The 23,779-nt window shown below is 33.4% G+C and overlaps 1 protein-coding gene across 1 annotated transcript in view; it reads left to right on the plus strand.

The window, feature by feature from the left end:
* Positions 1 to 3,033: 3,033 nt before the first annotated feature.
* The window catches only part of DOK6 (docking protein 6), a 709,371-nt gene continuing 688,625 nt past the window's right edge, over positions 3,034 to 23,779 (plus strand). Inside the window, exon 1 of the mRNA XM_074201732.1 lies at positions 3,034 to 3,135. Within this exon, the coding sequence (XP_074057833.1) occupies positions 3,070 to 3,135 (66 nt within the window). The 5' untranslated portion in view covers positions 3,034 to 3,069. The remainder of the gene's footprint in view (positions 3,136 to 23,779) is intronic.

A 23,779-nucleotide genomic window follows, 5' to 3' on the forward strand; every position in this document is an offset into this window, starting at 1 on the left:
GCTTTATCTACTGTGCCACCTAGCTGCCCCTACAGTATTATTTTAAATAATATTGTAGATATATATGAGATTGTGTCAAGGAAAAATCCTATGATCTTTCAGCTTATTACATAAATTTGTATAACTATTGAAAAATGCAAATTCCACATTTGATTAAAAACAACTATTTGATTGTGTCTAAAAGTGAATTTAATTCTACCCCTAATTGATTATTTGAATTTTCAAAAACATTTTATTGCCCCTTCAAATGAATTATATATATATATATATATATATATATATATATGTTTATGTACATATATTTAAAGTTTCTTTTATGTTTCATTTAGCACAGTTAATTTGATCATATCTCTGGAGATGAAATTTTGTGACATTCATTTCCACTTCTGAATTATATATTGTATACATTTTCTCATGTCCCTCTCAAAAATCATATTCTTTAAAAAACAAGTCTTTGGAAAAATCACCACTTTCACTTCTGGGTTCTCCTGAAAAATCTTCCCTGACCATCAAAATTGTGGATTCTCCTGAAAAGTCTTCCCTGACCATCAAAACCAATTTTCATTCTTTAAGCTCCTACTTCACAGATTACTGTCTCATCCCCCAACTGTCTCCAATATATTCTTTATGACACTTTCATGACTTATGAAGTATACTTTGCATTTTCATGTATTTTTGCATTTACTTGTCCAACTAATTCCTAAGTTCTTTGTAGACACAAACTAGTTCTTAATATATGTTCCAAAACACTTAAATGCTCAGTAAATATTTGACTGCTATAGCTATTAGTTACCTTAGAATTTAGAGCTAGTCCAATGGTCAAAAAACTTCAAAACTACAAAACAAGGAAGTGAACAAAAGATTTTTTAAAAATAACATAAACATTCATGATTTGATTGTTGTGTATCTTCTCTCTACTGCTGAAAAGGGCAAATAACCTCTCCATTCAATACTTGCTGACCTTCTTGAGTTGCTTTCATCTATACAACAAAGTTGGTCTACATTTTCATCAGAAGTGTGGTTAGGTAAGATGCTTTCCAAGTTTTGTAGGGGAGGGAGGGGGGGTCTATATCTTAAGTACCTCCTCACCCAACCCAATTTGCATTATATCTTATCAGCCTGGGAGTAATTTAACAAGACCTTGAAATCCACTTATTGAGACTTCAGGCATACAGATCACCTCTAAATCACAGTGAGGTAATAAAATATAGTAAAAGTATTACCAAATTGCTGGAGATAGAGAAGATAGAAGACAGATAGACAGACAGACAGACAGATGGATTAATGGTTGAATAGATATAAACAATTAAAATGGCACTGCTTTAGAAAACTTAGTATTTTGTCACATCATCTAAGCTCTTTAGCCTTATTCCTTTAAGAACTTTTCATCAAATGTTATTTTGCAACCTTTGACTAAAGAGAATTTGAGGATTTGAGGGGGAAACACCTTTTATATATATCTGAGGTTTCAAATGTCATTAACCTCTAACAAAAGGACTTCTACTACATTGAAAGGATATACATTAATGTTTCATATTGTTTTACTTCAGATACCATTGCAAGAACCCCAAATGTTTAATATTTTCTTGCTTATAGTAAAAAAGAAATACAAATGCAAAATACATCTTAAAGAATAAACTTTAAATTTGATTACCATTTTAAGAAGAAAAAAGTGTAAAAGTTCAATGGGGGAGGGTTTAACAAACTCTTAGTAAAGTATCATATTTACTCTTAGTGGGCTTATTTTCTAATTCCACTTATGCTTTTAAAACCTGAACTCCTTGTCATCTAATTAATTGAATGGAATTAAAAATCAAACATCTCAAAATAATTTTTGCCTTCTTCAATGTCTTGATATTTGGGTTGGATCTTTTGCCATTTTGGATCATTCTATTAAGGAACATTCTGACTAACCAGGTGCTCACGATTTCTCTGTGTCGTTTTTTTCTTTTTTCTTATTGGGGGTTGTTATTTGGGGATTGGGGATTTGGTTTGGATTAAAATCAAATCTGAATGAAATAGAGATGTCGTTGTCATTTTGGCTGTACAAATAAACCGTCTCTTGAGTTCGCCTCTTGCTCTTACTCCTTCCTGGTTCTAAATGTACAAGTTGAGATTAAAATCCTTTGGAAGTTACAAGAGCATGTTAGAAAGCGCAGGACAGAGAAAAACAGTAGAATCAAGAAGGTGATGATAGGCAAAGAGAGATGGATACTTAGCGAGAATGCTGGGGTGAGGAGCAAGACAAGAGTTAGGAGTCTGGTGGTAGTAGTGGTAGGAGACAGCGTCTTCTGAGCATCTTCTAAGCCAAGAACCTGGAGTGTGTGGGAAAGACAGCAAAAATAAGCTGGAAAGGAGGCTTGCTTTCCCCCACTCTCCCCTTTCCTCTCTCCCCTCACAGGGGAGCCGGGATGGTGCGGTCCAGCCAGCTGTGGAGCTGCTGAGTGATGCTGCGAGCCCGTGGGTGCCCGGGGCGGCGACAGCAGAGGGGGGGAGCAAACAGCTGGCGGAAGAGCCGGCAGAAGCGCTCTCCCTCCCGGCGGCAGCGGAGCCTGAAGACAAGGAGAAGGTGAAGAAGGGAAGGAGGGGGGAGGACGCCTTCCATCTCCCCATCCTTTCACTGTCGAGGTTAAAGCTGGGATACAGACGGCCAGACGCTCGGCTGTCTCCACCTCCTTGCTTTTCAGCGGTGGATGCTGGCTGAGCTACTGGGGCTACCGGACTAGGGAGTAGCAACAGCCGAGGTACCTCGTCGGTGGCAGCAGCGCCCTGCGGGAGCCCAGGGACCAGCGAATCCACTGGCTGCATCCACTACACATCCCCAGCAGGAACAGGACAGCAGCAGCGCCTTGGCTGCTGTTCCTTTGCTGCCTGAATGCTAGAGCTTCCCAATCAGTCTGCCACGGGCACCCTAAAGGAAAAGGAGGAGGAGGAGGAGGAGGAGGAGGAGGAGGAGGGAGGAGGAGGAGGAGGAGGACGAGGAGGAGGAGGACGAGGAGGAGGAGGAGGAGGAATCTGGACATCGGGGATAGAAAGAAGAAAGAGAAGAAAAGCGGCAAAGACCTAGCCATGGCCTCCAACTTTAATGATATCGTCAAGCAAGGCTATGTGAAAATCCGCAGCAGGAAGCTGGGGGTGAGTTATTCTCCTTCATTCTTCTCTTTTCTACCTGCTCTTCTCTTTGCCATATGCCGTCTGCCGCTTGTACGGACGCGGCAGAGGTTTGACCAGCGGGAGGAAAGAATCGGAGAAGCCGAGAGTCTGGGAAGGGGACTAGGTGGTCAGGGAGAGAAAGCAGTTGCCAAGAGCCCTCTGTGTCCGCTTGTTGCTTGACTGGGGTGGGAGCCTAGCTGTAGTCCCGGCTCTGCAGAAAGGAAGCTCAGCAGCTCGGGGTGTGGGTGGCAAGCCATACCGAGAACCTGCTGTCTTTACTTCCTTTTCTTAGAGAAGAGGGACTTGGCTAGTTTGCATTGCCCAGGCTGGAATTTTATGTTAAAGCAAATCATTCAATTCTTAATTTAGATGTAGAAGGGGATGATGTGATTGGAACCTGCCATAGAATGTGTAATGGCATAATTTATGTGTGATCTTATATGCAAGAGATGCATAAACATGCTGCTCTTATGAATTTAGCATCAACCTCTTGTCTTCTTTTCAGGAGAATCCTGAAATGTCCATTAAATCCACTTCCACTTTTAACAACCTACATGGGTAAACACAGATATATACATATATAACACGTGGGCATACACATATGGCCACATACACATGCGTGTATGTATGTGTGTGTTTGTGGAAAGACAGGGCAGCAACAACAAACTTTGTGAAATTCCTTTGGTTCTTTTTGTGACGAGTAGATGTCCCTTGACTTGGAGAAGCAATAAAGATTTTGAGGGTTTTGAACTAATAAAGTGATCCTGTGGAAAGATTGGAGGGAAATAATAAGGATAGAGCTAAGGGAGGGAGGTAAAAGGGAGGGAGTTAGGCGGAAGGCAGAATGATAGGCAAATGCTAAGAAAGAAGAAAGAAAATGCAGGTGACTTAAAAAGGAATGAATGGAGACGGAAACAAACCTAATGACAGAGGGGAATATATAGTAAAAATGTATACAGGACATGGGCAATGAGGCGCGGAGAGGAAAAGCTAGGCTGGGGGAGACAAGGACTGATGACAATGGAGAAAGCAACAGAAGCTGACTAGAATCGGCATGGAGGAACAACACAGACTGTTAAGAAGGGGATATTTTATAAGGACCGGCGATTTCAAGATTTCAACTGTGCGTCTGTGCCTGTTTTTAAACTTCCCACTTCTGAATGAATATCTCCACATCTTGGTCCTAAATGACCCAAGATGATTGTTCTTTGTTAAATTAATAAATGAACTAAAGAGGCGGGAAGCGTTTTATTGTGTTTTATTGGAGAATAAAGGAAAAGTAAAAACAATATTGATGGCATGCAAGGAAAACACAAAGACTGGTGGTCCACGGTTTCTAGGTATATGGGAAAGACTGGGAATTATCCGATACCATGTGCTGCCTTTCCCCCACATTCTCACCCACCCATAAGGAGCAGTTTCGGTGAATGTGGCAGGCAAGCAGGTGTGTAGAGGTAGGAGGAAGGAAATGTCTGGCTTAGCTTTTAGCATTCCCGCTGCTACATTTGCCAACCACGGATTAGGAGTGACGACTATGCCCCCTTCTGATGTAGATGATACTGACAATGTTCTGAAGGACACGAGAGGCTGAGCCTCGAACTCCTGGAATAGACACAGAGCTATGTAGGAGAACATTGGGAAGGTATTTTTTAAAATGACTTTAAAAAATGCAAAGGGAGACTGTGAGGTGCTTGTGCCTTCTTCAGAGAAGAGTGAAAGGAAGAAAAGAAGATGTAGTGGAAGCAGGAAAAAAGTGTGCGTTGAGGGGAGAGAGAGAGAGAGAGAGAGAGAGAGAGAGAGAGAGAGAGAGAGAGAATTTTTGTTGTAGCCCTCCCCCCCCCCCCCCCCACCTTTAGAGGCTATTCTAAAGTCAAAAAATATTCCCTATTCCTTCCTTGATAGATAAGGAAAAGGACATCTGAAAAACTACATTCAGACATGACCTTACTGAGCTGATCAACCCTGGATGTAGTGCTAATATTTATCACTTGCAAAAGATGTCAGCCTAGTAAGAAACAGAGGTGTCTACATAAAGGAAAAATTATCATCACAAATTGCCTTTGAAACCCTTTACTATTTTGACAGGAATGTTGATCCCATACACTCTCTCCCTTTGGAATCCCAATTATATCAGTTTCAGTAGATGGTTTGTGCTAATGGGTGCTTTAAGGTCCCAAAGGGACCCTCCTCCCCTTGTCTGTTGTGTTACTGTCTCAGAGTGCCTGATAACGAGACTATGGAATATTGTCTAAAGAATTAGCTTCTAGCAGGAAATGAGTCTGACATTTGTGGGGCGGGGGTGGGGGTGGGGGGGGTGGGTACTGAACCATTGTCAAAATCATTGCCAAACAATTCCCACAAACTGCTTTCCAGGTTTTCAGATGGTAAGATACATCTCTCTGGAAAATAAGGTCAAAACAAAAATCATTAGATCCTCTCTCCCAAATTACAGTGCCATTGATATTTTGTTGCTTTTACTTTTAAATTGCAATTATATTCATTACATAGCTATACACACATCCAAATGTAGATCAAAATATACAGTATGCATCTATACTTTTCTGCCCTTAGCAAATTTTTGGTTCAAGTATAATTATCTAAATGTATTATTAAAATTCATATATGTATATATATATATTTAACACACTAACACACATTTATGTTTTTATATAATTTAGACCCATAATTTTCTCTTTACCTGCTTCAAAGTTCTACTCTAAGAAATATAAACTTGGACAAATGAAAGTTTAGCCTGTAAAAGCATTTGCTTTATTTTTTTTAGCAATAAATCTGCATAGATACACCTTGAGTGCCATGAAGAAAACTAATCATTTAAGAAATTCTCTACTATTTATAAAATGTATATATAAAATGCATATATAATTCTCTACTATTTATAAAATGCATATATAAAAGTTCAACCAGAAGAGTCTTGGGCAGATGGTACTATAGCCTCAATACATAAAATGGGAATGACAGAAGGTAACAGTATGAGCAAATAATAAACCACTTTCATGAAAAAAAATGCATGCATATTTAGTATAAAGGCAATTGAGAAACTACTTAAAAATGCATTATATAATGACTATTTAATGTAGAGCTTATACACATTTCTCTCCCTACACACTCAAATTTCACCACAAATGTTCATTTTAATTCAAAAGATAAAAGCTAATAATTTTCCTTTGACCTTAAGTTTGAATGTAATTTTCCAAATAATACAGGGGATTTTTAATAAACTTTTCAAGTATGCTGAACTGATTTATGTGACTGAATTGTGGTTAGAAGTGTCTATGGTGTCTAAATAAAAATTTTTAACATTTTCTAAGAAAATAGCTGTACCTCTTTACCCTCAAGACAACCTATACCATGGATAGTTCTCAGAATCCTTTAGGGTTTGTTTTATGGTGATCTTAAAGTATTTCTTATCATATATTTTTGTATTCTTTTTCAAGTATAATTCTAAAAGAATAGGTTTATTTGGGGCTTTTTTGCATCTCTCTGTATATGTGTTTGTGTGTGTGTGTGTCCTTCACAGTAGGTCAGTACTATAAGAGCACAGGTGGTTAATACAAGTTTTAATGATGTAGTAGGGCAATAAAGCTTCTTCTGCCCTGTAGGCATTGGTCCAGCCTATTGCAGAAATTCTTCCACTGCCTTTGCTCTACTCTTTCTCTCTTTTATGGATGAAAAAGCACTGGCTAGAAAGCAAACTAAAGAAACTCCAATCTCTTGCAACATGTAGAGTGACTATCTCTTAACCAGCTACAACTGAGGGGAGGAATAAAAGTAAATTGCCAAACTTACAGAAAATGTAAAGGACTGCTTCAAGAGTCAGATTTGCCATAAGTCCTTGAGTCATAATGTATGTTTTTATGATCTCTCCCCCATGGGGTGTGGATGGGGGAAGCAAAGAAGAGCTTAGGTCCATGAATTAATTCCCTTCCTTTTGTGAATACTGATTTTTTTTCTGATTTTGTTTAATGAAATCTTAGTTAGGAAATTATGATGGATAGGGGTAGCTAGGTGGCGCAGTGGATAAAGCAGGGGCCCTGGAGTCAGGAGTATCTGGGTTCAAATCCGATCTTAGACACTTAATAATTACCTAGCTGTGTGGCCTTGAGCAAACCACTTAACCCCATTTGCCTTACAAAAAAAAAAAACATAAAAAAAAAGAAATCATGATGGGAATTTGTTAAAAAATTTTATCTCTATTTCCTTAAATTTCATAGCCTTTTTCCATTAAAAAAATAATTACTGTTTAAGAAGATGTGCCCTATTTTTTTAACAGTTAAAAGTTCTGTTACGTGCTGCTGATGTTGATAAATGCTAATTCTACCATGATTCCTGAGTTGTTAGAGGAGGGGAATATAATTTATAAATTATCATGATTTCTACTCTTTCATTTTTATCTGATAGATAAGAACACTGTTTACATGCTGTCTCCATCCAGAGAAAGAAAACCCAAACCAAAACAAAATAAAAATAACCTTTCAGAATCTGATGAATGTTACATCTACTTATTTCTCTTATGTATTTCTTTCCCTTAATCTTAATTCCTCATTCTGAAAATGAGTAACCTGCAAACATTTTTAATTCAAATGTGTATTTACAATAATCACTTGATTGTTCATGGTTGAGGGGAGGGGAGTGGGAAGGGATTGTGGAAGGAAATTATGCAACTTTAAAATATGCATATACATATGTATGAATGTTGAAAAACAAACTAACAAAACATGTATCTGGAAAAATATCAATTAAAAATTTTAAAAAAGAACACTGCTTACAGAAATGATAGCATTATGAAATTTTTAGCATTTATTCTCCAAAATAAGTACTAAAAAGTGGCTTTTTAAATTGAATTGTTAAATAAAATATAGGTACTTTTTAAGGGACATCCATTTTAATATGTAAATAGGTGAAACATAAAAATTCACAAATACATGAAAATCATTCATTTTTTTTTCATTTTTAGCCCTTTCATAGGAAGCAATATGGCATAGTGTAAAGATTATTGGTATAGAATCAGGTCCTGGCTTAATACCTTGGTTTTGCTACTTATGAAATGGAATCATTTTAACTTTCTTTTGCTTCTTCTTAAATTGTCAAGTTTGGACTCAAGGATGTCTATGGTCTCATTCAATTTTAAATCTCCGATTTAATCCCATGACAACTTCCCCAATATAAAGTGAATAAAACATTGTAATCAAAGTATTACTAAGGTTATGTGTCTTTTAGTGCATTCTAATTCACTGAAATTATAAAATACATAAATGATATAGATGATATAGAAAAACTCTTAAGTCCATGAAGATTCTATAAAAATCTATAAATTGAGTAGAAATTCTTTGTGCATGTTGAATTATATAAGTATAGTCAGGGATTACAGTTAATTCTAGTGATATTGTTGCAACATTCTTATTTTGAGCATTTCTTTAAATATTCATATATTCACTCAATGACTTATGATGAAGATTTCTTTAAAAAAAAACTTAGCAAACTAAGGTTTCAACAATACTTCTCACTTTGTATCTATCATATAAACTTCGGTCCAGACTGCACCCCTTCAAGTAGATAGAAATAGAAAAAAATGGAAGTAATAGGTTATGATTTTTAGAATTACAAGAAAGGAAAAGTGACTTTGTATTTGCTGCATATAGTATATGGGATGTCCTGTGAATATTTATATGCTCCATTATACATATATGTTAATAATATGGTGAAGAAATGGACATATATCCATATATATATATATATATATATATATATATATATATATATATATATATATATATACAGCAATTATTAACCATTCATACCAAGCAGGGGCATAGATAATTCAGGCATTTTGTTTGTGATTGTGGCTTTGTATTTTAATTTTAAACTAGTAAATATAATAATTTCAGAAATCACTGCCCTTGTCATAAAATAATAAAGCGACTCAGTGAGTTTGACTTTGAAAAAACTTGAAAATAGAGATTCTCAAAAATTTTCCATTCTCACTAATTCATGCATGATTAAAAGCATTAGCTCGGGTTCTCTTAATTAAGTTTGTCTCTCATTGGCTTCAAAATTCCTCTAGGTTACATTCATACTTTGTTTCAAACGGTCCCATTCTATGTGGTAGGAGTTTAGGAAATGATGAAAGAAGAAAAAGATATTTAAGTGTATCAGTCATAGACTTCTATCATAGCCCATTAAATTATGTTTAAAATGCCAGAGGGAACCCTGTGGTACACAATGCAGAATAACATCAGAGGAAAGTCAGAGATGATTCCAGATGGAGGGTTTGAGGAGTGAAAAGAAAGGAGGTATTCATGATATCACATTTGTATACATTTTCTCATATGATGCTCCTAACAAGCTGAAGATATAGGAATGGCAGAAATTACATTTCTATGTTACATAAGAGGAAATTGACACCAATTTCGAATCTCATTCAACTTGAATCCATCCTTCACACAAACACCAAAATGATTTTCCTTAGGCACAGGTCTATTCTGTTGAATAAATTTAACTGGTTCCTTTTTAACTTTATGATAAAATATAAAATTCTGTGTTTGTCTTTTAAAATTCTTCAGTCTGCCCCCAAACTTTGTCTCCAATGTTCTATAGTTCAACATGTAATTACAATAGTATTCTTATGCTTTAGAATTTGGCACTTCACATCCCATACTTAGTTTTTTGGTATTACTTCTCCTCCAGTGGCCATATTCCCTTCCCTCTTTCTTCTTACATACTAACGCCAAGGTCTACTTTCTGACTGAAATCTTTCATTATCCCCTTTCAGGTGTTAGTACCCATTCTCCGCAGATTATTTTGTATTGACTTTGTCTATATATATATATATATATGTACATATATATATACATATATATGTATATATATGCATATATGTATTTATATATGTATGTATGTGTGTTATATATCCAATGCAATATAAACTTTCTAAGAGGTACTGTTTCATTATTGCCCTTGTATCACCAGTTCACCTAACAGTGTCCGCCACCGCCACCTAACAGGCCTTGATAAGTGTTTGCTGATTAACTGATTTGTTCAACTAGTCAGCAAATGCAGATAGGTCTCACTGTGCTCAGTCGTCTACATCATTCTGGTTCTTCTAATCAAAACATGTATTTCATATGACCCAATTTAGTTTATGTTGATTCAAATATTTTTTTTAAATAATCGGCATTTACCTGTTTTCTGGAAGTAAAAAGTCTCCTAGAGAAGTGACGTATTAGCAGCTTAAAAACTGTTAAAGGAAGAGTGTAGAAAATATTGGATTTGATTCCTACCTCTCACAGTTTCAAACAGATCATAATCCTTACTCCAAAAATGGGTGAAATATTCCATGAATTAACTCCTTCACTGTGGTGTTTGTGAGGAAATTTTTAAAAGTGTTATAAATTTTTAATCAAGGGACTACATATATACAGGCATTATACACACATAACATACATTCAAATATAAAATATATACTAATAATTAGACATACATACAGGAAAAACACTATTTTGCCATTCTGTTCAGGTGGGAAGCTTCCTCTCCTCCAAATCCTGTAAACTTTGCTGGAATTTAGTTTTAGATGATAGTGAAATTTCTTACTTTTCTCTTTGTTGAGACAAGTGTTAGCTCTTAAAAAATGAATGAGAAATAAGGAAACTTCTTTCAGTCTTTCTCTTTGTAATGTCATCTAATGGAGACTTTGAGACAAGTTTTTTTTTTCAAAAGAATGTCAGTTATCTTCAGAATTTATCTGCAACTGATGAAGAAGCATGATTATGTTCTTTAAAAAACTGAATAGCCTACCTTTATCAACTTGATTACCTAATCTTAAAGAGTTAATAAAAGAACTGTGAATAAGCCAAGGGATGGAGAATGGCATTCACTCTCCTGAAAGAGAAGATGGTAACACAATGTAGCTAAAGTATGTCTCAAGTATCCATTCTTTCTGTAATTAGAATTTATCTATAGGATGATCATACTAAAATATAATGTTTGTAAAATTTGTCATAGTCTAAACCATGCCACTCTTCTCAACTCCAGAACTGAAATATTATTTAATAGTTTATTTTATAGTATAATGTCATAAAGGAAATCCCTCATTCTAGCTTGTACATATGACCCAGAGGGCTTGCTTTTGAAGAAAATTTCATGGTAATGGGGTGTACTACTCAGATCAGAATAGGCCAATTGAATGCTGTGGAATAAAACTGTGGAGACTTTGTTTCTTTTGAATCATTCATGTTTGTGCCAAATTAAAATGATAATGACAGAGTCTCATACCTTACTCTGAACACAGGCTAAAACTTTTGAGAAGAAAGGTTGCCATTTCTTTCTTGTATTTTACTATTAGCTGACTGGATTTCTTGTATTTATGAAAAACAAGTTCAGAATAAGTCTTAATTTTTCTTATTATAAAGTAGTATAATTAAAAGTGAATATTAAAATAATTCTTTGGTCAGTTAAAATATTTCAATTATTTTTTAAATGGAGCCTCTTATTTATCTCTAATACCGCTCCCTTGTCCTAAGGCAACTATGATCAAATAACAAATGATTTTGTGTTGTGGTAATTATAACTGAATCTTTTATTTTCTTTATTTCATTTAAAATTACAAATACAATTAAATGCTAAACTGTTCATTTTGTTCTCTGCTGATATCATTCAAGGAGAAAGTTTTAAGCAGCAATTTGAAGCCTGTCTGAGTAAGAAATTATAAGTTATTTTTAACTTTTCTCATAATAAAGGTAATTTTTAAAACATTAATAAATGACTTCCAGTAGTTGCAAGCATTCTTGCAAAGCATTATTAGTACATTTCCCCCCTTTTTAGTACTAGCTATTTGAAAATCACATTTCTTTTTCTAATTTAATAAAAAATGAGTAAGGACAAGTGTCAGAGTATAGTTTAGTTTAAGACCTAGGAAGAAGTGATTAGCTGGAAATCCTGAATAAGACTCTGATTTTGGGGTTTCTTTTCAATATATTTGTGCTTTGTACAAAATTTAAATATGTACATACTTGCTACACAATTTTACGTTACACAACTTTAGTATACAATAATCAAGCCTGAGAATGTTATTTATTGAAATAAAGTATTTTAAGCATAATGAAGAACTTTGGTCTCTGACATCCTTTTTTGATCTAAATTTATGATCCTATAAACTTATAAACTAGAAATTTGATAGATATTGTCCAGTGCTGCTTTGGTTCTCTAGATCTTTCCAATGAACACAGTCATCTTGGTCTTGGAATTTGATGAAACAGGATTATTAGTTCAGTTTCTGATTGTACTGGCGTGGGAAGGGTGTGTGTGTGTGTGTGTGGTGTGTATGTGTTTAAGTGTGAGTGTGAGAGAGACATAGAGAGGTACAAAGATAGACAGACAGACAGAAAGAGACAGAGAAACAGACAGTCAGAGAGACAGAGACACATAGAGACAGAGAAACAGAGAGACACAGACACAGAGTCAGAAATAGAGAAACTGAGATAAAAAGATATGAATAGAGGTACATATATATATATATATATATATATATATATATATATATATATATACATATACATATATACACAGATACAGAAAGCCACAAAGAAACAGGAAAGGAGAGATACATAGCAACAAAGGCAGAGAGGAAAGTCAACATTTGATGATATTTTATGAAACATTTTACTACTGTGAGTATATTTTTAATTTACTTTTTAATTTAATTTATTGGAAACAAGTCTGATAAATCCTTTGAAATAATTCCTGAAACAATAAAGAAATATTTAGATCCTCATAGTATCTATATGTATAAGTGTTGCCATTTATAATAGAACATGGCTATCATTGTGACTGAAAGGACCAAATGATCATTTCCACAATAGGTTAGTCAGTCAATAAATACTCTTACATTAAAAGTGATAACTTGAGACTATCAGTTACTTGAATTTGAGGTGTTTATTTATATTAGAAGAGTCATTGATGATAACTGACTTAAACAAAAAGTTGAGAACATTGAATGCTTTCCTTTTTCATTAATGAGAGACCAAATAACAAGTGAGTAAAAAGACCAGTGGTCATGAGGAAAGAACCCCTGGCTATAAATTTAGACTGCATTATCTAATAGCTATCATGGGCATGTTACTTCATCTTTGTGAATCATAGTTTTCTCATTTCTAACATAGGAATCTAGGCTTCTTCGAAGTCAATGTAAGGAAGGTACTTTGTAGAAATTAAAGATGCTACATAAATATGAACTATTATAGCATACATGAGCGTGTATACTATAGTTGTATACTGAATCTGGGTGGGTGATTGAGTAAATGGACTTATGAGTAAATGAGGTTCATATTTATACTGAGATTTTAGATATTTGTCATACATAATATATTCAGGGTTATGGGTATTAAATATCTTGAACTTCTTAGACTTGTGCAGTTATTCCTCCTATTATTTGTATCTGCTCTCTGCATCACAAATAATTGTGTATTAAGAATATTACACCATATCTATAACAAAGATGAAAGGGTACCTTACCTTAGTGCTAGTCACATTCTTTTTTTTCTTTGTTTAGTTCACTCACAGTGAAATTGGCAATTTCATTTTGTGATTCACTCTAAGAAAACAGGTTTTCTCTTGCAAGTTAGTGACAGAGTTAAATAGTTTTTTAAAACAACTTTGCAATCAAATCATCTTGTATAACTTTTAAATTAGAAGACAATTACTTTTTAATATTAATAAAAATAAGGAGAAATAAGGTTTTGTCATATTCAAATGAAACTATTATCTGCAAAAGTATATAAATTAAATATTCTGCTTTCTTAGAAATGTCTATTAAATTGAGGGGAAATAAATTTAAATGTATTTTCTCAAACAAAAATTAATTTATGATGATAAGACTATAATTTTTTAACAATAATGCTTCATATTTTGTGACTGGCAACATTCCTATACCATTTAGGATAAGACTCAGAGGGACCTCAGAGGTTTGTCTGTCAAACTTGAAACAGTTATATGAATTGAATTGTAGTAGCCACAGTTGTCAAACCTCAACTTGGGTATATCTCTAGAAAAATGTAGCATGCTGTCATATTCAGTGATCAATTCTATTTGTAGACATATCTAATTGCTTACTTTCTCTATGCCCCTTTTACTGAGCTGAAATATGCATTTGTCTTAATATTATCCTCTACTTCAGACTAAGAAAAAAAATCTTTTAAACATGAAAATCAAAGGAATTTGATTAACTATCATGGTTTCCTTTTTTTACCTAATTTATTATGGGATGAATTAGAGAAGACAATCCAAAGGCTTTTTGCATGTTATACTGATATGAAATGCAACATTGTTGGGATCTGAATCCCAATCGCTAAAAATTATTTTAGCTTATCTTAGTTTTTACAAATGCAATGACACTATTTATTTATCTTTGTTAAATCAATTTTCTTAATTAAAATTTCTTTTACTATTATCATATAATTGAACCTCCAAGTTTATAAGATTTTGAGATATTTTCCTGATCATTCACAATAGTTAATTTTGGTGAATCATTTAAATATACATAGTATGTTCTTCACAGTTATTGTGTAAAGGGAAGACTATACTTAAAAATTTAATAACAGATTTTATTTTAGGAAGAATGGCAGTATGTTCTTTACCATTATAAAAAATTTCACTGAACGTAGTGATACAAGCTTCAGATTCAGATCATAGTTCTGATACTTTGCTGCATGATCTTAGAAAAGACCTCTCCAAATCTAAATTTCTCTCTTCATCAAATATGAATAATAAGAAATGTTCTTTCTCATGGAATTTTTGTGAAGATCAGAGGAAATACTATATTTCAGAGTAGTAAGCACAACTTTTCATTATTATGAATGTATATTTCAGGAGAATTGTTTGACATGTGGGACAAACCAAAGATTTAACATAGAATCTTTTTTGAATTCTACTGTATTTTGGCAAATTTGATGATTTTCATAACCAGAAAGTCTCCTATAATTTAATAAATGAATTATTTTCTTTTATGTTAGGTAGTGGAAAGTATATTGGGTAGTAAAAAGAATTGATTTTTTAATTATGTATAGTAACATATGGATCTATCCTTACTCTTTTATATCTCATTTTACCTTTATGGTGGAAAAATGCCACGTATATAAGTGCATATTTATATTTGCCTTTAAAATAAAAATATTTAAACATTTATGTATGCATTTTCATTACTCTTCTAATTTTCATAGGTTTTTGTCTGAACTTAAGATAACTTGAACATGTTTTCTAGAAAGAGTTAATAAACATTAAAATGAATATATGTATATATTTTTCCAAAATACATTCAAGGTATTCATAAACAATGCTATATTAAGTGTGTTAACCATGTAACATTTTCCTCATATGAAGAAAATATTTGGAAAAAATAAATCAATAAAATTAATATTTGGCCTCAATTTTGCACCCTACTTCTTTCAGTGTGTAGAAAGAAACAGACATATTATATAGTTACATTTGTATATGTATATGCAAGCCTGTACACACACATATATAGACATATATGCATGTGCATGCATGTCTGTATACATACATATATGTGTATAGACATACATATAGTTAAACTGAAGGTAGAATTTCTCCAACCAAGTTTGATTTTAATGTTAACTTTGAGGAGATGCCAACATTAAAATCAGACTTGGTTGGAGAAATTCTACCCTCAGCTTTGGTTACCTGTCTTAGAGTAGTGTCTATCACATGTATTTCAGGGAGGAAAATAATGGTCTCTACACATTTGAACTTGTCTGGAGCAAAATGACTACTTTGAACTAATTTGCCAGAAAATTAGACTGCACTTCCATGAATGCTTATAAAATTCTTAGAAAGGATATTTGCAAACTGGAGAGTGATATGCAGAAAGTGTTTGTGAGATTGTTTACACACACACACACACACACATACATACACACACACACACACACACACACACACACACACACACACACACTTTTAAACAACTTTTTGGTCTTTTTGGTCAATGCATTTCACTCTAGAATGTTTGGAATTTCTAAAAGTCCCTTAAAATGACAAGTACTTTTATCTAAATCAAAAGGAAAAATGAATATGTGACCAAAATAGGAATTTAATTAAGCTATTAGTTTCCAAATCTATGGATTAGTGTGAAATTTGACTTTTTGCTGAATATATGAAAAACATGAATTACTGGAGATATGAAATATTTAAATCTTAGATGCCTGATTAATGAAAAAGTAGGTTGTAATTAGGTGTTGCAATTAAAATAAGATTTCTGAGATATTAGATTACAACGTTTGGTGGTAAAAATTTCTCAAATGAGTGGATGAATGGTGTTATATATCATGATTTTATAATCAACCAATGACACAAAAAAGTAGAAGTTAGAAAGGTAGAAGAAGTAGGAGAAAGTAATTTCCAAATGTCACTGCATATATTTGTAGACATATTCCCTTAAGTGACCTCTCCTGCCTCTGAAAACCTACATATTAGTGTGCATCCCTTCAATATTAATACATTTTAATTATTTCTATTTAAATGTCTGCATTTTTCTATTTGGTGCCTTCTAGCAGATTGCAAGCTCCTTAAGGACAAGGACTTAGTTTACTTTATAAGGATTATAATGAATAGTATAATATTGTAAACAGTTGAAACTCAATAAATAAATACTTATTCCTTCACTTCATTTTTCAGCTGTATATTCTTTTGGTGACTACATTGATTTATTTTTTAATACATAGGAAATGATCATATACTTATTTTTATGATTTTTCTTATTCAAATCTATCTGATAAATGATCAGAATATTGTCCAGTGAGAACTCAGAGGTTAGGTTCTAAATCAATGGAATAGGTGGGAATTGTATTGCTTTTTACAAAAAATACTTTGAAATAATGACTGTGATAGAAATCTTTAAATTCCTAATCCTAGCCAAAAAGCCGCCTCTTAAATTAAGTAATTTTAGTGATATTAAGCTTCACCTTAATTCTAGGCCAAATAACAACATTCTGAGAGAATCAAAAGCTACAGTGAGCAATTGTTTCTTTAAAGATTTAATTTGGGAGCAGACATAGAATTGGTTTCCCATCTCTAAGTCTTTGTGATAAAAATTATAGTAGTGAGGCGCAGAATAGAACATATAGCTCACAAGCTCTTCATTAATATGACGGTAGTCTATATAACTTTGATTCTTTCTGTGGTTCTAAACTAACTTTGCCTTTGAAATATGGTTCATATATGCTCCCCAGAAAAAGAATAGCAATTGATAGGGACTACATTTCATAGACAAACTTATGTAGTTTAGCCTCAATCACTAAGTGAAATATCACTGACTAAATTTTACCAGATCTCATTTCTATAAAATGTTTCCTTGGATCTCCAGACAAAAATAGATCATTTTGCTCAGCTCAGCTTCCTTCGAAAAGAATCCTCTCACACATATATACCTGGATAGGCAATGTATTGTTTCATGGTAGTTTCTCTCTTTTTTTTTTTTTTTTACGGTAACAAATTTTTTCATTTCACTTTTATTTGCACTCTAATGTCATATTTACTTTCATGCCATAAGCTTTTGTTTCTTCAGTTTCTTCTGGAATATCTTTTTCTTTTGAGCAACTTCCTCTTCTGGTTTAGGAGCAATTTGTTCCTTTTCAGTAAGTATCATCTCAATATGGCAAGGAGAACTCATGTATGGGTTGATTCGGCCAGGAGCCCTGTAAGTACACCGTCTCATTTTGGGAGCCTTGTTAACCTGGATATGCTCAATGACAAGAGAATCCACATCCAAACCCTTTAATTCAGTGTTGCTCTCTGCATTTTTAAGTGTATGCAGCAAGAACTCAGCACTCTTTTTTGGCCAACGACCCTGTTTCCAACCCCACTGCTTAGCCTGGGCACACCTGCCAACGCCACCATGATATCGATGGAATGGAACACATTGTTTCTTCAATGTGATGTCTTTCAAATACTTGGTAGCTTTTCGGATGTGCATGCCCTTGATGGCTTGATCTGTTTCACGGTTGTTCTTGAAGTGGACCCAGAGATTTGAACCCCTTGACTTGCATGATTTTGTGGGGTTCTCTGGATCAAGAGAATACCTCACCATTTTAAATGATTACCCAGGACGGCTCAAGGGAAGAGGATGGTAGTTTCTCTTTAAGAGATAATGAAACTCAGGAAGCTGGGTGGCACAGTGGATAGAGCACTGGCCCTGGAGTCAGGAGGATCTGAATTCATATTTGCCCTCAGACACTAAATAATTACCTAGCTGTGTGACCTTTAGCAAATCACTTAACACCATTGCCTTAAAAAAAATTTAAAAAAAGAGATAATGAAACCATCCTTAGTAGAAAGTAAATAAAACCCTCAAGAAAGTAGTTTTCATATGTTTCAATTACTTGCTTTCTAATGACAAGTTAGTTTATATTCTTAAATAGAAGTTGAGAAAAACACTACCTTAAAAAGATTATATAAAAATTACAACATTTGGGAATTCATAATTTAACCAGGAGAGGGAATCAAAAGCTACAATGAGCAATTGTTTCTTTAGAGGGTTAGATTTGGGGGCAGACATAGAATTGGTTTCCCATCTCTAAGGCTTTGTGATAAAAAAAAAATATATAGTGATGAGGGGCAGAATAGAACAGCTGGGAATTAAATTAAGTGTACCCTTACTTCTGGTTGGAGACTTATAGCCTACGTCTAAGAGCAGTCAGACCTGAACATGCTCTGGGAGTTAATGTCTCATTCACCAAATTCATGAACTTCTTTATTCAACAACTCTGAATTGTTGTGTCATTCCAACGGATACAACACGGGCACTATATTCATCAGGTACTTTTTGAAATTTTCCAAAAGTGGCATAATTCCAAAGGATATCTTTGCCAAGAATCAGTAACAACATAGAAAAGACACCACATAATAACTTAAACCCAACTGTACTTGAATTCCAATTTCTATTTAACAAGCTACACTATAGAACTTCAAAAGATTAATAATTACCTTTGTAAATTTTAAGGAGGTTCTAAAATATCAAATATTTGGGCAAAAATTGTCCTTTAATCACTTTTTCTTCACAATGAATATGAGACAGAGAGAGATTGGGGGTTTGTAAACCTTTTTCATATAGCATAAATTTAAAAATATTAGAAAAATTGTCTTGAAATTTTATTATTATGTTTTTTATTATTTCATACAATTGATGCTAATTGAATAGCCTTTGTTGATAATTGTTTTATTATTTATTACTATCTTTGTATTTTTCAGTTAGCAAGCATTCTTTTTTCCCTTTCAAATCTTCCCGCTCATCCTACAAGAAAGAGAAAGTAGGGGGGAAAAAGAAGGAAAGAAGGAAGTTGGGAGAGAGGGAGAAAGGGAGGCAGGAAGGAAAATAGTGAAGATTGAGAGAAGAAAAGAGAAGAAAGGAGAAAGAGGAAGGAGGGAAGAAGAGAAGAAAAGAAGGAAAAAAGAAATAGGGAATGAAGGGGAGAAGGAAAGAAAGAAGAAATCATAGATTAACATTGGTACAAAGCAAGTTTCCATTAAAAGGTGCATTTCTTATTCTTTATATTATTCTATCATCATTCTTTCATGAGTTAGGCATGATTCTTCTTTTATTAGTTCCCTGAAACAATGGATGTTATTAAATATTTCAAAGGTATTTTTTCCATTATAGATTTTACTAATTTGGAAATTATAGCATATATGCTATAATACATGGTGTTTTTTCTTGTTATGCTCACTTCATCCCAAATCAAATGAGTTTTCTTTTCATGTCTCTGATGTCATCTTGCTACCCATTTTTTACAGCACAGTAGTTTTCCATCACAATAGTATACTTTAATTAGTTTAACCATTCCACAATTAATAAGCATTACCATTTTTTCCAGTTTTTTCCAACCAAAAAAAGATATTCTCTCTCTTTCTTTCTCTCTCTCTCTCTCTCTCTCTCTCTCTCTCTCTATATATATATATATATATATATATATATATATGATATATAGTACATGCATATATTATATTCCAAGAGTCTTTATTCACTTGTAAACTAGCTTATTTGTTATTGATTCTTGACTGATGCTTTCCATTTTAATTTTCATTTAAGATGTATATTTATGTTATTTTACAATGTTTAAATAGCATAAATTGATATATATTTATTTCCTAAGAATTGGAATTCAGAATGGGGTGTCTTTCCTCTCTACCTTGAGTGGTTGCCACCATTCATGTGAATTATTGTATATAAAATTAATTTTTAAAATCTTCAATAAATGATATTTTGATGATTATTGTCGTCAATAAATTCTTGATTTACATGCAGGAGAATTCATTAATGTTATATTAAAAGAAGCTATGTAAACTATTTGTCAGTACATGTATAGTAAATTATAGTATATATTACTTTAAGTGTCATTACTATAAGTGTGTTTTATTATTTTACACACTCTCTTCATTTCTTCTTGCCATAAACATTCATACTCCAATCTCTTCTTCATGATAACCACTATACATTTTTATCCTATCTTTGGTAGTACATTTTCAGTTGTGGGAACATCGACCAGTCCTAACATTCATAAGAGGACTATATGCATTAAAATGTATTCTACTGAATACTTTTGTTAATTATTTCTTTTTTTAAAATGTGTTTTTCCAAGAGGTACAAGATTTTCAAATTCAGGAAAATTTTTCAGATACATCATAGTTGGCCTTTATTTTGTGAGGTTGAACTGAAATAGATGGCTGTTGAACCCCCTTTTCACTATCAAATATGTTATTACTGAAGGCATCAAGAATATATATTAACTTATTTGGAACTAGTTAAACTTTTCTCTTTTACTTATTATGTTATTGTCTATTCCTTGGGGGAAAAATAATCTTCCTACCCTTCAAAATAATCTCATTTCAATAAGCTTGTAGCACACATTTTATTTTTTTTAACATGTCATCAGATTATTATCATAATGGTAGTGCTTGAAACCACATTTCTCTGTTACTGTCATTGCTGTACTTTAAAAATTGATTAGGCTTCTTGGCAAGCACAGGGAAGAAAACCCCCCATTTTTGTGTGTTTTAAATAAGCTTTTCACTTTTTTAGTAAATGACTGCTCTAAAGATCTGAATGGCTTATTTAGCAACAAAAACACATAGTGTTTTATCTTCATTGCCACTCCTATAGAATAGTCATCTTATCGAAGCATTTAACCTAAGCCAGTGCTAGAATAGTGTTTAGCAAAAGCAGGACTTGTGAATGAGACTGTAAGGTACTATTATTGATATAGCATGTAATGGAAAGAAATAGACATACTAATATCAGCAGCCAGTGGAAATTTAAGCAGAAAAATTACAATATGTTATTATCAAAGTATTCTAGGACTTAAAAATAACACAATAGCAATAAGAGATTTAAGTTATCAGTTTCAAAAACTATGTGGCATCAGGCATTCAAAATACATCATAATTATATTAATTAGAACATTTCAAAGCATTATTATTTAAGGTCGAATACAATGGATTCATGATAGAACTCTTTTTTATGAATGGCAATGTGGTGAGTATATCATAGGAGGACTTTGAGCTTTGTGTTATTTCACTAACAATACTAATGTGTCTCTAGTTTTTGGAGGGCTAGTCCCTGAGTTCAAAGAATATTAAACTATTCTACAATTTAAAGGGTTTTTGTTGTAGTAGTTATATGGCATTTTTGGTTGTTTATTTGTTATACCAACACCTTAACACTGAATGCATAAATAGTTCTCAAAAATATAAGACATGAACCATCTTAGCCCGACTTTTCTGTAGTATGTATTAGGGAGTCAGTATGACATATTGGAAAGAGCACCATGTATCAGGTGACCTGATACCTTTCTATTTCCAACATTTACTAGTCTATGGACTTATAACAATTACTCCATTTTTTTCAGACCTTGGTTTCCTTGAACATAAAATAATAGTGATTATTGTTGCTAGTAGTGTGCTTGTGACTCTACATTTTACAAAAGAGTTTGCATGCATTTTCTCATTTGATGAGGCTGGTTGATCTGATGATTTATAAAGAACCTTCAGATTCAAACAGCTCTAGTTAGGGTGTTTGAAAATGATGGCAATTTGTGGTAGAGTGGAATGAATGCAGGATTTGGAGTCAAAGGATCTAATTTCAAATCCTCATTCTGCTACTTATCTTTTCCTTTGGAAAATCACTTAATTTCCTCACATCTAAAAATGGAGGGAGTTGTATAAAGTAATTGCTGTGGCAGTGGCTGACACATATCAAGAACTCAGTAGCTGAATTCATATGTGTATCTCTTAGTAGTTCCTGACTTGGAAGAGGGAAGAATAATTGGGAGCTTGCTATCTGAGTTGAACCTTAAAGAGTAAGTAGATTTTAAATAAGCAAGCATAATAAATCAAGACATTCCAGACCAGAGTTCCAATACAACAAAGGAAACAGGAATTATTATATAGGAAAAACAGTAGATACATGAATATAGAATGGAGGTTATTGTTTGGGAGCTAGTCAAAAATAAGGGGAAAATAGTAAAATGGGATTGCATTGTAGAAGAAATTGAAAGTCATTTCAAGGATCAGAGACTTAATAAAGTAGTAGATTTTGAGTGATTAATTTGGCATTCAATCATTCTTTTAACATATATTAAACATTCATTATTCAGATAACATTATACTAGGTGTTTGTGGTATCTATTATGGATACTATATCTCAGTGGTAGAAGAAAGACTGTAAAGTGACCAGTACTTCAATAAGACTGCCTACAGGGATGCCTAGGTGGCACAGTGGATAGAGCACTGGCCCTGGAGTCAGGAGTACCTGAGTTCAAATTTGACCTCAGTCACTAAATAATTACCTAGCTGTGTGGCCTTGGGCAAGTCACTTAACCCCATTGCCTTGCAAAAACCAAATAAAAAAATTAGAATGCCTACAACCTGACTTCCAGATTATTGTGTGCTGTTCTTCCTCAATACACTCTACATTCAAGGTAAGCTGAACTACTTACTCTTTTCTGAGTCTAGTGTTTCATCTTCCACCTCCATTCCATTGTCCAAGTTGCCCTTATGGCTACAATGCACTTCTCCCTCCTACTCTTAGAATTTTTAACTTTGGGTTCAGTTAATGTTTGTTTAAGAAACCTTTCCACTAGTCTTAGTTATGAGTTCTCACTCTTTCTTACTTATTGTGTTATGAATGCTCTTATAAATTAACATGTGGTATCCATTCTCCCAAATGAGTTCCTTGAAGGCAAATACCATTTTGTTGCTGCTTTTTTATTTTTATTCTTATCGTCTGATTCCCTGAATAACAAATATCCATAATAATTTTAAATAAAAAGTATATGCTTCTACATCTATATTTACAAAAATGTTTTGGTTCTGTGGGGCTCATAAATCCAGGAGATTAAAAAAGGGGATTGGTAAGGGATGAAAGATATTTTCAAAGGTTATTAGCCTAGCAGCAGTTTGTAGAGTAAATACTTCTTAGAGAGTGTAGAGGCTGGAAGATCAATTGAAAAAAGTTTGGCGCAAAAACCCAGTATGAAGTGAAAAGACTCATTGGGGTGGTAATACTGTTAATGAAGGATTTCTTACATTTTTCAATTCAGAAACC

Source organism: Macrotis lagotis, chromosome X, assembly GCF_037893015.1.
Source record: "Macrotis lagotis isolate mMagLag1 chromosome X, bilby.v1.9.chrom.fasta, whole genome shotgun sequence".
Classification (NCBI taxonomy): Eukaryota; Metazoa; Chordata; class Mammalia; order Peramelemorphia; family Peramelidae; genus Macrotis; species Macrotis lagotis.